Genomic DNA, 21157 nt, shown 5'->3' with positions numbered 1-21157 from the left:
TCTGATGTCATTTTATTCTCTTGGGAATGTGTATCCTCTAGCTCTTTCCATTATGAATTTAGATGTGACCATTTTACTAAATGATGATATAACTGAAAAATGACTCCTATAGGGGCGATGGTCAGTAAATGGCCAGTTCTGTAAGCAGCCCCCACCTGCCATATTAAAGAGGAAACGGCACAAAAGGATTCAAGGGAATCAAAATCCATGGTGAAAAAGACCTAAACCAGGAGAAAAGAAATTTATAAAAGTATATATGGGTGGGGCTGGGAAGGTGGCTCAGTGGTAGAGTGCTTGCCTTGCATGCCTGAGGCCCTGGGTTCGATTCCTCAGCACCACATAAGCAAAAAGAAAAAAGCCAGAAGTGGCACTGTGGCTCAAGTGGTAGAGCGCTAGCCTTGAGCTGAAGAGCTGAGGGACAGCGCCCAGGCCCAGAGTTCAGGCCCCACGACTGGACCCAAAAAAAAAAAAAAGTATATATAGGTGCTAGGGCTGAATTCCTAGCAACTCAGGATGCTGAAATCTAAAGATCAAGATTTGAAGCCAGATTGGGCAGAAGAGTTCAAGTTATGCTTTCTTCAGTTAATCAGCAAAAAAGGTGGAAGTGGAGGTGTGGCTTCAGTGTTAGACACTAGCTGTGAGTGGAAAAAGCTACATAAAACAGTGTGGTTCTTAGTTCAAGCCCCAATTACCAGTGCATGCAGGTGCGTGCACACCCCCTACCCCCCAAACACACCTTCTTTCTCTCTCTCTCTTTCTCTTTCACACACACACACACACACACACACACACACACACACACACACACACACACACACACACAAGTGTACATAAAAATAAATAAGCGGAGTCTGCCTGATTATAGATAACCTGATCAAATCAAGCCCAGGATGATTGAAATCTATAGCAAGACTGTTTTGACAAGATAAATGTACAGTAACATTTTATTAATATTATTTATTAATTATTATTTATTAATTTTATTAATTTTATTAATATTAGCATGTGGCTAATAAAGTCAGCACTGTTGGCCCCATTAGAAAGCCTACTCTGGACAATAGGGGCTGTTTTAGGAAGACTGGATCCTTACAAGCTTAATAATGAAGCTGGGCTTGATAATGTTATTCTGTGGCTATTTTTAGCAAGGCATTTTCTCCTGAGAAAGAGGAAACCATGATTTCTTATTATTGTTTTCATTAGCTACTGGGAGAGGTTCAAAAGAGTGAGATCTGTTCTGTTTAGCTATCAAGAATTTTTTTTAAAAAAAATCTTGAATTTATGTGGAGAAATCTTACTCCTCTTCCTTGGTAATGCCAACTTCTTCGATGGAATAGGCATAAATATCATTAATCTAATGAAGAAAGCTGAAAGTATTATGTGGCTGGAGGTCAGATAATATCACAAAATTATAACACAAAATTATGTATCTGTAACATCCACAATGACTCACTGTTAGGTTGTTTTTAAAAAAATCACAAGTTAAAAAATAAAGTTGGGCTGAGGATGGAGTTTGATGGTAGATCATATATGTGAGGCGCTGGGTTCAATCTCCAACACAAAGTCATCAATAGCCTACTCCTATTGGACACATTTTTGGTACAGTCCACATTGACTTAGATACTACTGTTTTACACATTGTCTTTATCCATTGAACCTTCCTGAAGACTGTCACAAAGGACTTAAAATTCTACTGAGCTGAAATTTATTTTCATGATTTTACACTAAAATATCCCCAACTTATGAAAGAAGTAATACCACACTGAAATTCTAGCGACACCAACTTGGTTTTGTGGCTTCTTATGGCATCAAAAGCCACTTGCAGAGTGATATAATTGTTTAGTTATGAGTACATGTGCCTTTCCCTTTTGTGTTGAAACAGTATTTTTGTGACTCCTGGAAAGTCACGAGTCAGACATTGGTTTTGCTTTGTCAGCATCTTTATTTACACTGTAAACAAAATAGGTCTTGAGACTTAGCAAACAAGTAACTGAGGGTAAATTCCACACAAAAATCTCTATTCTGCTAAAACTGCTGGGTTGTGTTATGGAATAATCCTGTAAATTCAATCTGCAGTGAAACTTACAATTTCTGTTGCCTTTATTAGCACTGATCGGCTTTGATCTTGGGCTCATACTCTGACACATGAAGAAAAAGTATGGTCAAAGACTCGTACTGAGAGAGGTGCTGAGCCTGTCATCAGTAAGAAGTCCTAGATGAGATGGAAGGCAGGGCTGGGTCTGGAAAGCAGCATCTGGCTTTGGTTTTATGAACTAGGGGTTGGGACATTCATTGGCAGAGTTCCAGAAAAGGAGAAACACTAGGACCCGTTTGTATTCAGATGTGGCTCTAATTCCCTAACACTGCTTTGCTTGCCCTAGTGTATGAATAGAAATGTGGATGGCTAAATCCTTAAAAATATTTTAATATACAGAAGAGCTAAGGCTTTCCTTCTACTCAGGCACAACAAGGATTTAAAAAAAAAAACCAAAAAACAAACACTGAAAGTTTGACTCTACTGTAAATAATTTCTTCATTTAATCAAAAGCAGCGCAAATGGAGCTTGGAGTCCACCCACAAAGGTGCTTCATTATTGAAGCACTTCATATCCAAATTCAAGAGTAAAGAAATAAGATTAAGTAGAAAAATGAACCATATAATATTTGATTAGCTAAGTCATACAAGCTTTAAATGACTATGATTGTTTTTTCCCTCCATACTGGAGATTGAATTCATGGCCTCATGAATGCTAACCAAATTCTCTACCACTTGTATCATCCCTCCAGATCTATTTTGGTTTTTCAGCTAAGGTCTTTTGCTTTTGCTCAGGCTGCCTCATCTTACAATCTTCCTACCTCTGCCTCTGGGATAGGGGATTACAGACAAACTTTACCTTGCCCAGCAAAAAGATACTATGTTTAAGGGTCTCCTTAATAGTTTGTCCTCTTCTGACTCATATCTTGTGTCTTAGAAATTTGGTTTTGCACAATGTCTCAAATTGATGAGTTCATGTTGGAAGCCAGCTGGGGCTTTTCTAAAGCAGAAATTCCACCCATCAGTAAATCTTACCTAGAGATATTGTCAGGTGAACAGGCAGAGATGCTGGTCTCCATGCTATCTGAACTGTCCAGGCTCAGCGTGTCAAAGGCCTGGTCCTTGTAGCTGTGATCGGGGTAATGGAAACTATTCAAGTAGACATTTGACTCTGAGGCTGTGCGGTTGTAAAATTCAGATTTCTGCCTTTGTCCTTCACTCATCTGCTGGTGATTATAACCTAAGGAAAGAGCCATAAATATGTAAATATGCCTACATTATCAGACTTAGAATCTTGTAAGTGTACAGACTCAAAACAGCAACCAGAAACATCTGCATTTGAAATTGGGGCCTTTGCTTCACTTTGTTTTAAAGCCAAGCAGATCAAAGGAAACAGCAAGCAAGAGTGCCTAAGAAATGGTCTTGTGTGCTAGTGGGATCATTTGGCACACATTTATCTCATTTCTAAGACTAGCAGCCCAACTGTGAATAATACAGCAGCACACACCCAAATTTAAAAGAAAATGAACCAGAAACCCAGTGAAAGCCTTGAATCGTCTTAGAACTATGTTCAAGTGTAGGCACAACCAGGCCTAGTGCAAGCAACAGCAGGCCATAGGTCAGATACTTCTTCAATGCTCTTCACATGCCAGGAGTCAGGAGTGCTCAATCTGGCCACTAAACAGCAAGTGGAGCGTTCTGGCACAGGAGTTGAGCGAAGCGTGTCTCAGACTGTTCTGACTAATTGGTTGGGATCCAAACTGCATTCATTCTTTCTGTCTGTCTCTTCCTCTGTCTGTCTGTCTGCTTGCCTGTCTCTCTCTTTCGCTGTCCCTCTTTGCTTGTCTGCTCTGTCACACGCTGTCTCCGTGTCTCTCTCTCTCTTTCTCTCCCTCCTACCTCCTTTCCACATTCCCTCCCTTTCTCCTTCCCTCCCCAGCAGTTCCTCTACCAATCACTTATTTAAAAGATTCAGGCCTCTCAACTCTTCAAATGGTTGAATGGTTGCCCCCTCGGCCTCACTGTGTATCATATAACTGTCTGTTCCCCATTTTAACATTCACCTATTAGATAGGTGGTAATAGCTGTTGAAAAACATAAACATCAATAGGATCAAAAGCGCCATAAGTGCCAGGCCTTTTCTTTACCCTTCTTAGCAACATTAAGCAATGGGCCTAAATTGTGGCCTGCTCTCTGATAGCTGGTTTGGGCATTACAAATCAAATTGTCTACTTTTCAGTTCTCTTATCATATACTCACAAAGCTGATACTCATAAACAAATTCCCAATTCATTAATTTTCTTTTCTTTATAATTTACTTCTCCTTAATAAAAGAAATTTTTACCTAAACAGGTATTATTACCCAGGGAATCAATACCAAGGATATTAAGAATTTACAATTAAACCATTTCAATTTTGCCTCTTCTCTTTTGCTCTATTTTTCTTTTTTCTTTTTCTTTTTTTGGCCGGTTGTAGAGCTTGAACTCTGGATCTGGGAGCTGTCCCTCAGCTCTTCAGCTCAAGGCTAGTACTCTACCACTTAAGCCACTGCACCACTTCCAGTTTTCTGGTGGTTAATTGGAGATAAGAGTCTCATGGACTTTCCTTGCCTGGGCTGGCTTTGAACTGCGATCCTTAGATCTCAGCCTCCTAAGTAGTTAGGATTACAGGCGTGAGCCACTGGCACCTGGCTGCTCTATCTTTCTATGAAGCTTTTACTTAGCAATAAAATAGTCCAAAAACCGGGCTAAGGACAGAAGGGAAATAATTCTAATCTATCTATCTTTTTGATTATTTGGACTTTGCCAGAAAACCACGCAGACATCTAAGTACAGAGATAAAAGATTTATTGCTGGTCGGCAAAACCCCTTCTCACAAGGGAGTAGTGAGAAGAATCATTGGCTATTGTGAATGACCTATATAACCTAGGAGGTTTAGGAGAGACTAGAAGGAGGCGGAGACCCTGGTGTGGACGTGAGGACCAGAGACTTCATCATGGCGGATTAGGATTTATGGTGCTGTCCAAATAGTAGATAAGGGATCCTGCAACTGCCCAGACTTGAAGGTCACTCTAAGGGGCTCTTGTTGCCTTATATGGTGGTAGCTGCCCCAGAGAAGTGCCATCCCAAGGTAAGGGAGGTTGGAGGCTGATTATTTATTGCCTTTACTAAATGGGCTTAGTGTTGCCTAGGAAGGGAGCATGTTAAGCTTTGGAGAGGGGAAGGAGTGTACTAAGCTATGGAAAGGGAGTTCATTTCTGTCTGTCTATCTGTCTGTCTGTCTATCTCAATTGCTTCCTCAGCAACTGATTAAAGGTTTTCTCATCCCTGGTGCCTTAACAAAGCATTATGGGACCACTGTTTCCATAGCTTCATACAAAGTTTCCTGCCATTAGTGTTTGGAGCAGTTTTAGAAATCTAAGTGAAACTATGATATTTCAGATGAACGTGTTTCTGGAATTTAAATTTCCTTTATTTATCTGCCATTATAAGTTATAAACACCTATATGTTAAAGCCATATATTACTTAGCTGAAGAAAGATGCAAAACATAAAAGTACATCGGGAGACTGGATTGAAGATCATTATAGTAACAGAAGAGGCAAGCCTAAAAGATGCTTTAGTTTAGCCTGTGAATTAACAAAAAGTCCCCAAACTCTATCTGGACCTTTCATCTGTGTTAGTCTCTGCTGAAGTTTCTTTGCACTCACATTGGGCTTCAAGAAATAGGAAATTCAGGGCTGGGAGGGTGGCTCAGTGGTAGAGTGCTTGCCTTGCATGCATGAGGCCCTGGGTTTGATTCCTCAGCACCACATAAGCAGAAAAAGCTGGAAGTGGTGCTGTGGCTCAAGTGGTAGAGTGCTAGCCTTGAGTTGAAGAGCTGAGTGACAGCGCCCAGGCCCAGAGTTCAGGTCCCACTACCGACAAAAAAAAAAAAAAAAAAAGAGAAAGAAATAGGAAATTCACTGATAAGCACCTGTATGGAAGGCAAACTGCTCTTCCCACAGATAAGGTCTTATCTTACAGAGAGAGCCAAAAATTTGGGAGACCATCTTGATCCAGTTCCGTTACAGTAATAAAGTGAAAACAACTGCTCTGGAATTTCTCCAAAGACAAGACTGAGATAATGGCCAACTAAGCCACTTTGTGATTTAGAACTGTTTTGATAATGCTACCTTTCTCCTAGCCTTCCTCCAGTATTCCATATTCAATCTAAAGTCCATGATGTACCTCAGGAGATGGCTGAAAGATGTAACTGAAATGCTGTTTTCCCATGGCTGCAATGTAAAAAAAAAAAAAAGAAAGGCCCTCTCTTTCTTTTGCCATGTCTTTATATTTGAGGATGACTTTGGGTTTTGGTTCTAAAAACTCATTTCAAGAAACTATTGTTGCAGAAAGTTTACATCAAGCCAGTGTCTTCCTAAGCTTTGTGCTTTTATTTTTTTTAAAGGCAAAGTAAAGAATTATTCAAATATTTACTTTTTATAGTTGAACTCTTGGAATTTTTAATTGCTCTTTTCAAATTGTTTCCTAATACTCATTATGAAAAGAAGAAAAACAGACATTGTTTGAAAAGGTTACACGTGAATATTTCCCTATGATTTTGAGGCTGTGGCACAGGAAACTTCCATATTGGGAAGAACTACGTGGGAGACATTTTCTTGTTGGAATATGAAAAAGAAAAAGAAAATCCCTCAAAGACTGTGTGAGGATTTATATCCCAGGCAGCGACCTGTGCCTGGCCACCATCTCCTTGGCTTTCTACAACCAGGAAAAACCTGTCCCAGGGGTCGACTAATACTGAAGTCGGCCGAATGATAGTGAACATTTTTCTTCAAGTAACTGCATATATGCTCTGCCTCTCAGATCTTCCAGAGCTGTGGTTTCTCTTTGTTTTGTTTTCTTCAAAAATATCACACAATAAGAAAATGACATCCGGTGAGTGTGACAGCCAACCATGAGTCCAATGTGTCAGATTGCACAAGGATGTCCCAATGTATATGGTGAACATAAATTCACCATACCAACTTGCTGTGTACCGAGGTTTGCCTCTACATCTGCAAGAAACTTCTAGTCATTCTGGTAGCAGGTCAAGCACCTTACCTGGTTTGGGCAACTTAACTGACAGCTCCTAAGGCTAAGAAGCTTATCTATCAAATGCAGGATTTCTATCTCCCCTAGATTCAATGTGAGAGGAAGGTTTGCCTTAAAGGTCCAAGCAAGAAACCTGAAAAAGCAGATAAACTCCCCTCTCCCAGCATATCTCCTTCCTAATGTTAAATTACAAGATTAGGAGATAGAGGAGGGGCTAGCTACATCTGTCTTATTGAAAGAATAAAAAGTATGTCTGTCTCCCAGAAGGGAGTCTAGAAGGCTCCCTGTTATTTTTGGGTGGGCTTCACCCATTTTTATCCACCCAGAAGCCATTGTCTAATGGTTGAGGTTGTTAGACAGACATGACCACATGCATCCTGTTCCCTGCCTGCCCTCTCTTCGCCCCCAGCTCAAAAAGAATAAAGGCAGCAAATAACAGTTGTCACTTTGAGTCTTTAACTCCTATCTTCTGTATGGGAAGCAGGGAATGCTCTATTTATCCTTCCTTTCTCCTTTTATACTTAAATAAACCCTTGCTAAAACTTTCACCCGAAGTGCTTTACATAAATAGATCCTAAGACTTGTGTTTTTGCATGGGAACTGGGAAGCTGAGGGAACACCTCATCCATCCTCCAATAACAGAGGTTTCTATAACAGGGGCATGGCCCTCACATCTACATTCTGAAGAACTTGTTTTGGGATTTGGGCTCTGGCTTGGTCATCCATAGGCACAACAAATTGCCATACAGGAAAGACCACAGAAGAGGCTGGGACTAAAGAAGGACTTGGTTGGAGTTCTAGGGAGGAAGCAGCTACAGGCCTAGAACCCCACTCTGCTAACTGTCAAGGACGATGATTTGAAGTCCTACTCACACAATTTATTTGGCATGTACAGTCCACAAAACTGGCATTAATGGAATACACTCTTCCTCTGTAAATTCCAAAGATCCTAGGGGCTAAATAAGGAAATGGAATGCATCTACTGTTTGGAGTGAGGAACAAGAACAGACTTTAGAAAAGGACAGCCTTCCTCTCCCCAACCCTACTTGGGTTTTGTTTTTATTGACATGAACAGAGTAATGTTCAGCAGAGTAAAAGCAACTACAAAATCAAAGCAACCTTGAAAATGCTCCAAATCCTCCCATTCTAAAAGAGAGAGCTGCTTGAAAGAGCAGCTGATCAGATTTATAAAGCAAGACCTCATATCTAAAGCTCATCTCATAACACTCTACAAAACAAGACCAACTCTCCTCCTTGCCTGAGAGAGCCAGCAGTTTAGATTCACAAGGTTAATTTATCATCAGTCTTATTTCTAAAGCTCATCTCTATGAATTCTGGACCCAAAAGGGACGATATCAATTAACTATTGTAAGATATGTAAAGTTTTGTCAATGTATACCAAATGTATGTTTCAATGGTTATCTGGGCCTTCATATAGAAAGTTCGAGAACTTAAAAATCATAACCTAGGCTTAAAGAATAAAACTAACCAGGATTTGTGACAATTCAGCCTCTCACCTGCTGAAGAATTCGTTCTTCCTAATGATAGTCCATAGAAGGATGAAGGCCAGGACAGGTCAGGAATGAAGGGAAATGATGGAGAAAGGGAGAAAGGTACAAGATCAGAAAAGATGGCAAAAGGACAGAAAAATATATAGTACTTCCAACATGCAGTCTCTGATGGCTTTAACATTACCAAAAGAACCACTGAAGGATGCTCACAGGTTTAGATTGAATCTAAGTTTCAAAAAATAACTGAAGGAATTTTTTAATGACTTTATGAAACATGCATAGTTAGTTAAAAAAGAAAGATTTGTTATTACGGAAACATTTTTTACTATATTCATCCATCAGATAATCCAAAGCATTAAAAACAAACTTGTGTCCAATGAACACTTCTCTTTTCCCCAAGCAGACAATAGCAAATAGTTTTAAGAGCCAACGTTTGAAAAATGCCATTCCGTTATTTGAAGCACAGTCCATGGAATTTTATAACAAGTTTTTAAACATCCTATAGATAACTACCTAGCATCAGTCATCGCCAGGATACAGATTTAAGACAGTCACTTAAACTCTTCTTCACTGTCCACTAAAACTGTCTTATTAAATAAGTTTCAATGGAAAGAATAAACAGAACGTTCTTAAGACCTTCCCTTGTCACGCTTGTCCCCTTCCTCAGTTACTTCTACCTGGCCTTCGTGAGAGAGGGACGTTCAGTTTTACACTTAGCCTGTACACACCCCACTGCCTACTGTTCTTATGTAGATGCTAAACCTTCCAAGTTCAAGCTTTGTATTTCTTGCATGGTGTGAATCTGGGATAGAAACCCAAAAGAAGAGAGTCGTGCAGCTGTCAGGAGAAAACAAGCAGCTGCACTCAGCATTGTGTTTCTCACAAAAGTACAAAAATATTTTCTTTATTGTGTCAAAGGAACAATGATTAGACTAAAAAAAAAAAATCCACCATGGTAAAGCATAAAATCTGATCACTTCTAAAGATGACTTGACAATGACCTTTTCATATTTGCTGGAAACAAAAACACCACACAAGGAGATTATCATACCTTTCCTGGACCTTCCTGCATTTAACAACAACAACAACAACGAAGAAAAAGAAAGAACAAAGATTGCATTCATTCTGAAATAGTTGACAAGCTGTACAAAAGCCAATGATTGTTGCAACTGCTCTCTACTTTTATCTCTGCTCTCAAATTTCTTTGTTGGCCTGGCTCACTTTGCCAGTGCTATGCAAACAGAGCTAAGGAAGGCTGTACTTACACCAACATCCTTGATGCATCCATTATGAATAGCAGCAAAAAAAAAAAATGGTGCATGGAAATTAAATGTGTACGTAAGAAGTGAAAAAGTCAACATTTGAGTTAAGGAAAATTTATTAGGTACATTTTTTTTCCCCTCCCAAACCTTGTAGTTTTAATTGCATTTTCTATTTGAATGAAAAGCCCAGTAAAAAATTGTAAATGTATAAATGATTCATTCTTCCTAGTTCTAGTGAGCCACTTCTTCGGCCTTCGTGAAAAATTCTGCCAACTTTGTCGTCTGCTATGCCTCAAAGAATTAGTCTCACTGATCACTGTTCCTCTAGGTGGAAGAGCCAAAAGCAGCAGAATCATCTCTGGGTTGGCAAACCTATAACCGTTCTCTATTTTTTCAGAAGCCATCCATTCAGAGTCCTGAGAAACTTTTAGCAGAACATCAGCCTCAAAGCTGCAGCAAAGACTAGAGCTTCAGTCTTCTCAGGAACACAAAAGATAATGTACATCAAGAACGAGAGCACAGAGATAAATCGAGAGCAAATAATGGCTTTGTGGATCTTATGTCCCTAGGTGAGCTAGGAGCACTGGGTTAGCTTTCCTTTATGACACTAGCAGGAGGACTCCTTTTATTTGGTAGAAAAATGGATTCAAAGCACAAGAGATCAAATATTCCTTCAGATTCACTGTGTTCTCATAAAAATCCTCCTACAGGATAATGTTAACAGCTCTAGAGTTTGATAAGTCTATCCATTTAGTGCAAAGGTCTAGCTTTTCTTGCTTTCTACTTTAGGGAAATATTTTCCATCATGTGTGATCCCTCCCAGTTTCCCTGGTGTGTGCTCAGTCTTCCCCAGTGTTCCACTGCAACACATAAAGCATGTGTGCTCTGAATGGCCTTGTGTGCTTCCCTGGCCAGGCTACACTTTGATGTCTTTACTCACTGGTAAAACACATTTAAAAGGAAGCCTATTCATAGCATCGAAGAAAGAAAGAAAGAAAAATTCTTCAACAGAAAATAAGACTCGATTCATATGTCCACAGTGATAAATCAAAGCCAAAATACAAAGACTTACTTATGCTTATTATTTAGCAAAATTAGGAGATATTTTTAGCCTACTGAGAAATTACGGAAAACAAAGAGAAGTTCCATCAAATGCATTTTATTTAAATACTACAAGCAAAAACCTGTCTTCTAAATTATAAACCTCTCATAAATGCTATAGCTTTCATTAATTTGTTTTTGAATTTTTTTTGGAGTTCTGACCAACATCATGTCCACCACCAATAGTCAAACCATTTCTAGTAATGATTTACAAACTTCCTGCAAGTGATATCTGACATATACCCATATGTACCCATTATATGAATATACACATAAACTTTTATGCGTATTATCTCTAACTGTATTAATGTATCACAATATAAGTATATATTTGTATATATGAGTGTGTGTATACATATACATACACATATTTTCCCCTTGGTAGAAAACCAGTATTATCCCCGCCCGCCCCCAGCACCATGCAGAGAAGCCCAACAGTCAAAATTGAATTTCAGCCTTCTCACAAGTAAGGCTTCCAGCCCATCCAATCCCTGAATGTATTTAGAAGCCAGAAGTTGAGCACAGTAGTCTCCATCCCAGCTATGATGGAAGCCTACAGCAGGCAGATTGTGGTGTAAGCATGTGCCCAGCAGGAAGTGATACTCTATCTTAAAAATAACCAGCACACACAGAAAAAAAGGCTTGAGGTGTGTGCTTAGTGGTAGAGTACTTGTCTACCAAGTGCAAGACTTTAAGTTCAAACACAAGTATTACCACCAGAAAAAAAAAGTAAAATTGATCCCCTTTCTCATATCCCCAACTCTGTTGTTACTCCCTTTCCCTGAGAAATTTTAAAGCTTCACAAAAGACCACTCTATGTAATGGCAAGGTACATACCTCTGAGCATCCGCCGAGATTCTGAGTCTTTGGTCATGGTTGCCAGGGAGTGTGGCAGCACGCTGCCACAGCTGTTGCTCTGCCCCAGAGGCATGTGAGCCTGTGATAATCAGGAGGGAACATGTCAGGCAAACATCACTCCAAAGTGTCCTTCAGAAAATGGTCACTTCCTTGTTTCCACAGCTCCTATCTAAGAATTGAGGACTGAGAAAGTGGGTCTTCATGTACTATTTGTTGATACTAAATGGCCAAGGCCAGTCACTGTTCTTCCTAAGAAACTCATGTCAGTCTTAATGTCACAGCACTTCTCCAATGGGGAAGAAGCTATCTATTGCACCTGAGTGAATGGCCGAAAGTTCTTCATGCATTAGGAGCCGAGGGCAGAGGCAGGGACAGGAATGCATGCATACCATGCAATAGCCCAGGAAGACCTACACTTTTTCACATGCACCAATTTCTATTGACCTCCAGTTTTGCAAGAAATGGAAAACTGGAGAAATACACTAATACCCAACTGGTATAAGTATGCTTTAAATATAAATATAAATAAAATATACTTGAAACACCCACAAAAAAATAAATGAAAACAAAGTTCCTTTGATTCCAGACAAAGAAGGGCCAGTAACTCCTGCATTAAGAACTCCCTTGCTTAAGCTGGGTGATAGTGACACGTACCTGCCACCCTAGCTACTTAGGAGGCTAGGATCCAAAGGATCACGTTTTCAAACCAAGGGCAGAAAAGTCTGAAAGATTCTGCCTCCAAAACGCCCCGTAAGAAGCAGGACTAGAGGCATGGCTCAAGTGGTGGAGTTGATAGCCCAGCAAGCAAGCTGAGTAAGCTTGAAACCCTGAGTTTGAACCCTGGGTCCAAACCAAACAACAACAGAAAATAAACAAAAGAAAGAGAAAAATGAGTCTTCTCATCTTTCATTTGACTTATCCTCCATGTCTGAAATGCCAGAGTGCGTACCAGCAGAACATAATGGGGGTGGGGGGGCACAGACATTGACTCCCATGGGCCCCCATCTCAGCATAATTAACTGCTTAAAGCTCTGGCATTGGTCACTTAGCTTCTTATACCTCAGCTATCCATACATATGAACGACACAGTAATCACTAAACATTTCTATTGCCTGATGATGCTAGGTTTTACGATGAAACTATTTTCCAGGCACTGGTGGTCCATGCTTGAGAGCTGAGGATTGAGGTTCAAAGCCAGCCCAGGCAGGAAAGTTGGTAAGAAGCTTCTCTCCAATGAACCATCCACAAAAGCCGGAAGTGGAGATGAGAGAACCACTTGAGTGAGGCCTTGAGTTCAAGCCTCAACACTACCACAATAAATACATTAATTAATTAAAATGAGACTACTCGCATAAAGGGCTAAGCCCAGTGTTAAACATGTAGAAATTGATCCAACAAACACTTGGGGCTGTTACTGCTGGAGTCCTAAGACTGGAGTTTAAATCTGATCTTATTTCTAAATCTGGGGTGCAGCTATCCCAGGAGCCTGTCAGGTGTGTAAATTGGGATAATGAAAACTGGGATATCCCCAGAACATGTAACTCTAAATATCCTACAGATAGCAGAGAAAAGCTAGTCATAATGTCTGCCACACAGCAAATCCAATGCACGTTATCATAAGCTTTTTTCCTTCCAGGCCCCAGCACGTTGGCGAAAAGACACTGGGTAAAGGAACCCTTGGTTCTTCCAGTCCTACCTTGGGGGTGGCGCTTCTCCCCATGGTAGCACTGCTGAAATGTGGGGAGATGGACGGTGTGGTTTTCTTTCGAGGCAAAGTGTCACTCAGATAGAGGCCTTCTTTATGCTGTTTTTTCCTTTCTTCCAGACTTCTAAAGTGCTTTAAATGCAAATGTAAAGCAAAATGCAAAACTTGACTAACCGCAACAGATCAGGGAAGAAATGATGATATATATGCTTACACAGACATTTTCAAATGTTAACTGTGATTTTCTACTTCTGCTTATGTTGATGGACAGGTTTTGGTTAGCCTCTGCTGTTACTGAACAATGGAAGAATTTATTACTGAATCACCTTTCACTTCTGTAGTGCTGCCTGGGGGCTTCAGCACAACTTAAGAGTGATTGTGAATGTTGCTGTTAATTTGATGGCTTTTGGCATGCGGGGTGGTGGGACAGGGTGGTGGAACAGCCAGTGGATCAAACAAGTAAACAATGGTCTGTCTGGATAGTTCAGTGTGATGGCCCAGATCCCAGAGGCCAACAGGAAAGGACAGAAGGAAGTGGGCGAAGAGAAAGAGCAAGTAAATAGAGAAGTTGGATGAAAGGGGTGATACTATTTCAGTGACATAAACACTCTCCAAATGTATACAAACTTTCCATAGAAGGCACCCTTCACAGTTACTCTCGTAATCCACGCCCCTACTGTAACTGTAATCATATTTAACCCCCCCTTTCCTTCTCCACTCTCTCTTTTCCTCCAATTATCTTCACTAGTAAGGTGATTTCCTACACAACCCCCTTTTAGATGTGATCATTCTAAGTTCAAACTCTTGAAATACATAAAAATTATCAGATGTGGTAGCACAGCATTTGGAAGGCAGAGGTAGGAGGAGCACATATTTGAAGCCAACCTCCAGTATTCCTTTCTCCTAGCTTCTCCCTTATAGCCATCAAACACTATGATCAATAAGAATAATTTGTTTGACTTCACAATATGTAGATGATAGAGTTTATGGGAGTATTTACTAGCATATTGAGGAAGATGTAAGATCAATTGTAGTATTTTTTGAAGATATGGAATTTGTTCAAATGCATCAGAAGCCAGAAGACAATCAAGATCTCAAAACCTTATAACAATCCTGTACCTTTAGAAATACTAAATGTCAAGAAAGAGAGAGAAAGAGAGAGAGAAAAGAAAGGAAGGAATAAAAAAGAAAGAAAAAGACAGACAGACAGACAGAAAGAAAGAAAGAAAGAAAGAAAGAAAGAAAGAAAGAAAGAAAGAAAGAAAGAAAGAAAGAAAGTAAGAAGAAAGGAAGAAGCAACAAAAGATCTTGCCCTTCTAAAAATGACCTTTGAGCCAGGTATTGGTGGTTCATGCCCATAATCCTAGCTACAAGGTCCTCAGATCTTGGTTTGAAGCCAGACTGGTAACAAAGTCCATGAGGCTCTTATTATCAATTAACTAGCAAAAAGCTGGACGTGGAGCAGTGGCTCAAGTGTTTAGAGTACCATTTAGCCTTGAGTGGGAAAAACTATGGTACAATGCAAAGGCCCTGAGTTCAAGCCCTAGTACTAGCGTGCACGCATGCGCGTGCTCTCGTGCGCGCGCTCTCTCTCTCTCTTTCTCTCTCTCTCTCTCACACACACATCAGCTTTAGAAAAGTTGAAGAAAAGATACCACTTCAGTGATTTAATTATCTCAATCACCCCACCCCTCTATACAATTCCTGAATTACCTGTGGCTCCAGCTGCTGTTGCCTTCTGTGTTTCTTAGCTGGCAGAGGTGGAGGTGTGTCATTTAAAGGGAAAGGATCAGATGTAGTCATGACTTCAGGCCAAAAGGCTGATGGAGGTTGAGTGATAGTATGAGGAGAAAGAGTAGAAGGAAACACAAATCCAGAATAGACAGGTGATCTTTGCTTTATAGGAGAAAGAAAAAGTATAGATATGTGTCCATATAGAATGAAAGGATAAGGCAAAGAAATGAAATTTACAATCAAATTGTTTTCTTTTTTTTTGCTGTTGTTGTTATATGCTAACCAAAAAGTCAAAGTTGATAGGCAATATCTTTTCCTTTAGCCACTTACTAAACTCTACACTTGGATGGGTATAAGGTATTTCATTTATTATTAATGGCCACCCCCAAGAACGCTTCCAAAAAGCAGAAGATTCAGAAATAACTGAATGGCAAAACAAAATAGAAAACAAAATCAAGCTGGAAAGGTGATTCAAACCAATGATTTTAGAAATATTTTTTTTAATTTTAAGAAAATAGGTCAGGTTAGAGTGCTAAAGCATTGAGCTCATGTGCTTGAAGTTATTTCCATCCTTCCCCTCTCTATCATAACGACGTATATAAATACAATTTCATGGTGTCTGGCAAAATTGGTATGCTTTAGAAACTCAGCATCATTTTGCCAAACAGACAGCTGGCTGTCACACACCATCATTTTGCTTATTTTCGGCAAACAGTGGGTTAATTGTTGACATGAAGAAAAGCAGTGAATGAATGAATGAAATGTCATGCCCACACACCTCTGGAGTCTGGGGCTGGCTCCCCGGCACAGCTGAGGCAGGCTCAGTGACAGCAGCATCAGCGTCAGCATCAGCAGAGAACTGAGTGGAAGGGGACAGACTCGTGGAATGGCCACAGGGCTCATTAATTTCACTTACACTGAGATAGCCCTAAAAGGAGGAATTGAGAAGTTAACACAAAGAAAGCAAAAGCCGAGGCATGCGAGAGTATTAATGCTCTCAGTACAATGGAGTTAGCTGACAGGGGCGTAGCCAAGATACCTGGGGATTTCCAAAGGCTTCATTAAAGGAATGATCAGTAATTAAAATGGATGTACAATGTGGAATCTTGAAAGAAAATGATATTATCAATATTAAATGTAATTTGTTTTGGTAAAATCAAGATGATTCTGTGATCAATAACACAACACCTGCTACTTAAAAATAATTAGAGATATTCAGGGTCGTTCTGTGGAAGGAATGAAGTTGTCACAGTACATACATTGAAATCAACCATACACCAAGAAAATTGGAGGAATAAACTTGAGAATGCAGCAATTCCATTCAAGAACTTTCTCTACAGATCTTTACCCTTAGATTTTTCTTCTTTTGTTTGCTGATGAATTACCATGTCAGTAAAAATAAGCTAAGAGGTGCTGGGTTTTGCACCAAAAAATATTTATACAACAATAATTTATTTGGAGTAGAATTTAGCTTTTGAGCATCTGCATCTCAACCATCTGAGAATAAAAAGGGCACTGTCTTAACATACTCAGACAGGCAGACACACAAACACATACATACATATATACAGACACACACACACACACACACACACACACACACACACACACAGCCCTAAAATGTAACTGACGGCTGTTTCAATTCAAAGCAGTTGCCCAACTCCAAATTCTTCCCCTGGGACAGAGAATACCTATTTGTCTTTGAACTCAATAATTCAGTTCTAGCTGTGGATTAGAGAAAATATCAGTAAATCACAATCTCTATGAATCAAAACACCTATATTTTTTATTTGTGGAAAAAGCACTTAGGAGTTTTCATAGGCAGCAATTATATAGATGAATCATGATTTTTGCCACACCACCAACAAAATGATATGAAAAAAAGTAATAAAATGCAAAAAATGAATATTCTTTTTTTAAAAAGTAAAACAGTGAAATCTGCCTTTGGGTTTCATTATTAGCTCACTGATGGTGGACATATCATTAATCCTATCAAAAAAAAATCACTGTGGCTTTCTGACTTGGGCCTGCCAGAATGGCTCCCGCAAAGAAGGGTGAGAAGAAGAAGAGCCATTCCTCCATCAACGAGGTGGTGACCCAAGAATGTACCAACAGCATTCACAAATGCATCCATCGAGTGGGCTTTAAGAAGTGTGCTCCTCATGCTCTCAAAGATTTGGAAGTTTGCCATGAAGGAGATGGGGACTCCTGCACATCGATACCAGGCTCAACAAAGCTGTCTGGGCCAAAGGAATAAGGAATGTCTCCTATCGGATGTACATGCAGTTATCTAGAAAATGCAAGGAGGATGAAGGCTCACCAAACAAGCTGGTTACTCTGGTAACCGCATTCAAAAGTCTACAGTCAATGTGGATGAGAACTAACTAGTGAGTGTCCAATAAAGCTATAAAATTGCTTTTTTTTGAACAAAAGTGACTACGGCTAGGGATAATGGCTCATACTTATAATCCTAGCCATTCAGAAAGGCACAGATCAGGAAGATTGAGGTTCAAGGCCAGCCTAGTGAAAAACTTCCCAAGATCCTATTTCAACCAGGTATGGTGATACACACCTGCACCTATGCAGAAAATGTAAATAGGAGGATCTTCGTTGCATCCACTAGCCTAGACATAATGAAAGCAAGAAGAGCTGGGGCATGGCTCAAGTGGTAAAGCACTTGCCTGGCAAGAGCAAAACCCTGGTTTAAAACCTAGGACTGACACAGTGGTATGATATGTTGAAGTCAAAACTTAAGTCTGAGCTGGGGGCCAGTGGCTTACATCTGTAATCCTAGCTGCTCAGGAGGCTGAGAACTGAGGATCATAGTTCAAAGCCAGCCCTGGAAGGAAAGTCTTTGTGACTCTTATCTCCACTTAACCACCAGAAGATTGCAAGTGCAGCTGTGGCTTCAGTGGTAGTGCTCCAGCCTTCAACAATAAAGCTTAGGGACAGTGCATCAGACCCGAGTTTAAGCCCCAGTATTGACACAAAACGGGGGAAAATAAATAAATAAATAAAAAGAAAGAGAAGATTTTTATCCTGTCAAGAGAGGAAGGGGGGCAGGCCCTGGTGGCTCACTCTGGTAACTACTCAGAAGGCTGAGATCTGAGGATTGAGGTTCAAAGACAGCCGAGGCAAGAAAGTCCGTGAGACTCTTATCTCCAATAAACCACCAGAAAACCAGAAGTGGTGCTGTGGCTCAAGTGGTAGAGCATTTGCCTTGAGCTGAAGAGCTGAGGGACAGTGCCTAGGCCCAGAGTTCAAACCCCATGATCGAAAAAAAAAAAAAAAGAGAGAGAGAGAAAGAGGGGGGGAGGGACTGAAAGCCTCTCTAATTCCAATGCCACATCTTCCCTCTTATGCCCAGATGCATAGCTTCCCTCTTCAGTCTGTCCTATCCCTCAGTCTTCTTGACCTCAGAAAACAGTACTTGCCATCCACTCTTTCTTCAAATGATGTCATTGGTCTTGATATTTCCTTTATATTACTCTATCCCCACATCCAATCTATTAGTGGGAACTTTTGATTTTTGCTTCTAAAATGTCAAAAACCTATGAATCCAATTGATTCTACCCCCATTTCTTTGTGAGGTTCTACAGCCTCATACCTCCTGCCTACATGATTGCAATCATCTCCATACATGGTTTCCTGGATCTTCTTGTACACCTCTGATCCAGTATTCACTAAGTGTCCACAGTGATCCTCACTGTATGGGTACCTAGTGTCATCTTCCTATTTAGAATGACTTCATGGTGTCCTATCACATAGAGGAGAAAATGCATTTTGTTAATATGGCTTATTAGAGCCTGTTCCCTACCTACCTTGGTGACATTATCTTGTGCTACTACAGTACAGTCACAATCAACCTTTGTTTACTAAACCTGCCATTTCCATGTTCTCAGCAGTAGAGAGAAACTCTGAGATTGAATAAGCTAGCAAAGTTCTCAGCAGGTGCAGGTGCCTCACTTCTGTAATCTTTGCTGAGATCTAAGGACTGAGGTTCAAAGCCAGCCCACTGTAGACAGATCTAATAAATTCTCATATCTAATAAACCAGTAAAATGCCAAGAGTGTATGTTTGGCTTCGGCAGTAGAGCACCCACCTTGATTAAAAAAGCTAAGCGAGAGCTCAGGGCCCTGACTTCATGCCCTCATATGGACACACATACAAATGCTTCTCAGGAGCACATTTAGATAACAAGACCTATTATTGCAGTGAACATTTTATTTATTTTATTTTCACATAGCTACAAGCAAACCAAAAAAACCCCAAAACCTTTGCTGTGTAGGAATTTCTGACTCCCTTGTCCTTTCATAAGCAATTTGCATAGAAGAGTGGTTCTTCTACTTGTGCAATTTTTATGCAGAAGCTTTCTCCTTAGCATATAAATATAAAGAAGCAAAAATACAAGGAAAATTGTTTCTTTTATCATTCAGCATTATAAATTTTACAAATCAGAGTTTATACATTCTATCTGCATAGCAGTGTAGCTCTGCCAAAGGATATTTGAAAAGGTGGCACTGGAGACTAGATGGACAGAGTCCATAGTGCTTGGTGGAGACAGGATCTCCCAAATAAGAGAAGCGTTGGCAGACAGAGTATTGAGAGTCCAAAAAGAGAGAACGAAAAGAAATAATAGACTATCGTTCCCAATGCTTGGGGGTATATAACGTTCTATAAAACTCAGAAGAAAGAGTAGGAAAGTAAAAAAAAATAAATAAAGAGAAAGCACCTACATTTTGTGAAACTCTAACTACTTCGCAATGTCACTGCCAAGCAATCTAATTGCATTTATACATGGATGCGTGCACACGTGTACATACACATACATACATACACATGCATTATACAAAGATAATCCCTGGACTCCTCTCCAAGCATAAATAATGAAGTATAGGAAATCAGTAAAAGCATTGAGTGCTTTCATAAATCATTAAGTTACTGTGAGATGAGTGGTTATGTGAAATCATGGCTTACCTCTTTTAGAGTATTGGGGTTAACAGGAAACCCTTTTCCCCCAGAGAGGATGGTATATTTCTTTTCCAAATTACAAAGATTCTCCTTTTCCTGAAGGAAGATAGAATCTATTAAACTTGGAGAAAACCTTGGATATAATTAAGTACAATGACAGAATGAGAGATAAACCAAACCCCACAAATCGACTCATTTCCACATTTTCTCCTCATTCTTAGCAACAACTTGATATTGTATGTGTCTCATCTCTACTGGCTGATGTGATGCCTGAGTTGTTCTCAAGTATATTTACCTAGATAATGTTTCATTCAAGATCAATTTTGCAAGTGATGACATAAGTGCACAGGGTGAGTGCTCTAATTGGAGCAAAAAATGGAGGGAGTCGTAGCATCTCTTTTTGATGGAGCTTTTACAGCCCTCATTTAAAAAAAAAAGATCTTTAAGTAGTTGTACAAAGGGGTTTCAATTCCACATATCAGTTTATGAGTACAGTGTATTTTGATCAATGTCATGCCTTCCATCACTCTCCCCTGTCTCTCCAACCCCACCCACACTCTCGAGTTACTTGGTTCCACTTTCATGTGTGTACATTAAATATTATGACTATATTTGCCCATTCTTTCTCTTTCCATTTGTCTGCCTCCCCTCCTTCACCTTCCACCACTCCCCCAAACACATATTTCAACTTCTAGATACTCATTTTGTTAAGCTATATATTAGTTGTTCAAAGGAGTTACACCCATGGGAATCTTCCCCTGAATATACCAGATAAATCTTTTTGAAAATAATTCTCCTAAGTAAGATACTGAGCTTTATAGTGATATACTATCACAATCCACTGTTCTATTTTCTTCAAAGAATTGTATGGTATTAACTTTTATGTTTGGGT

The 21157-nt window shown here is 39.8% G+C and overlaps 1 protein-coding gene and 1 pseudogene across 5 annotated transcripts in view; one reads left to right on the top strand and one right to left on the bottom strand.

Moving 5' to 3' along the window:
• The window catches only part of Phldb2 (pleckstrin homology like domain family B member 2), a 97174-nt gene that overhangs the window by 10157 nt on the left and 65860 nt on the right, over positions 1–21157 (bottom strand). For 2 of the 5 annotated variants that reach the window (XM_042676781.1, XM_042676783.1), the window contains 5 exons: positions 20272–20361; positions 16073–16222; positions 13552–13692; positions 11835–11934; positions 3067–3271 (listed from right to left, as the gene is read on the bottom strand). In XM_042676781.1, coding sequence (XP_042532715.1) covers positions 3067–3271; positions 11835–11934; positions 13552–13692; positions 16073–16222; positions 20272–20361 — 686 coding nt within the window. Of the gene's footprint in view, positions 1–3066; positions 3272–11834; positions 11935–13551; positions 13693–15273; positions 15457–16072; positions 16223–20271; positions 20362–21157 lie in introns of all 5 variants that reach the window. The other 3 variants (XM_042676786.1, XM_042676784.1, XM_042676785.1) reach the window with 3 other exon arrangements.
• On the top strand, positions 16965–17709 carry LOC122105533 (annotated as a pseudogene).

The sequence above is a fragment of the Dipodomys spectabilis genome, unplaced genomic scaffold (genome assembly GCF_019054845.1).
Source record: "Dipodomys spectabilis isolate Male_0828 unplaced genomic scaffold, ASM1905484v1 ptg000032l, whole genome shotgun sequence".
Lineage (NCBI taxonomy): Eukaryota > Metazoa > Chordata > Mammalia > Rodentia > Heteromyidae > Dipodomys > Dipodomys spectabilis.
Note: the sequence above shows the minus strand (reverse complement) of the source record. Positions and strands in the feature narration are given on the sequence as shown.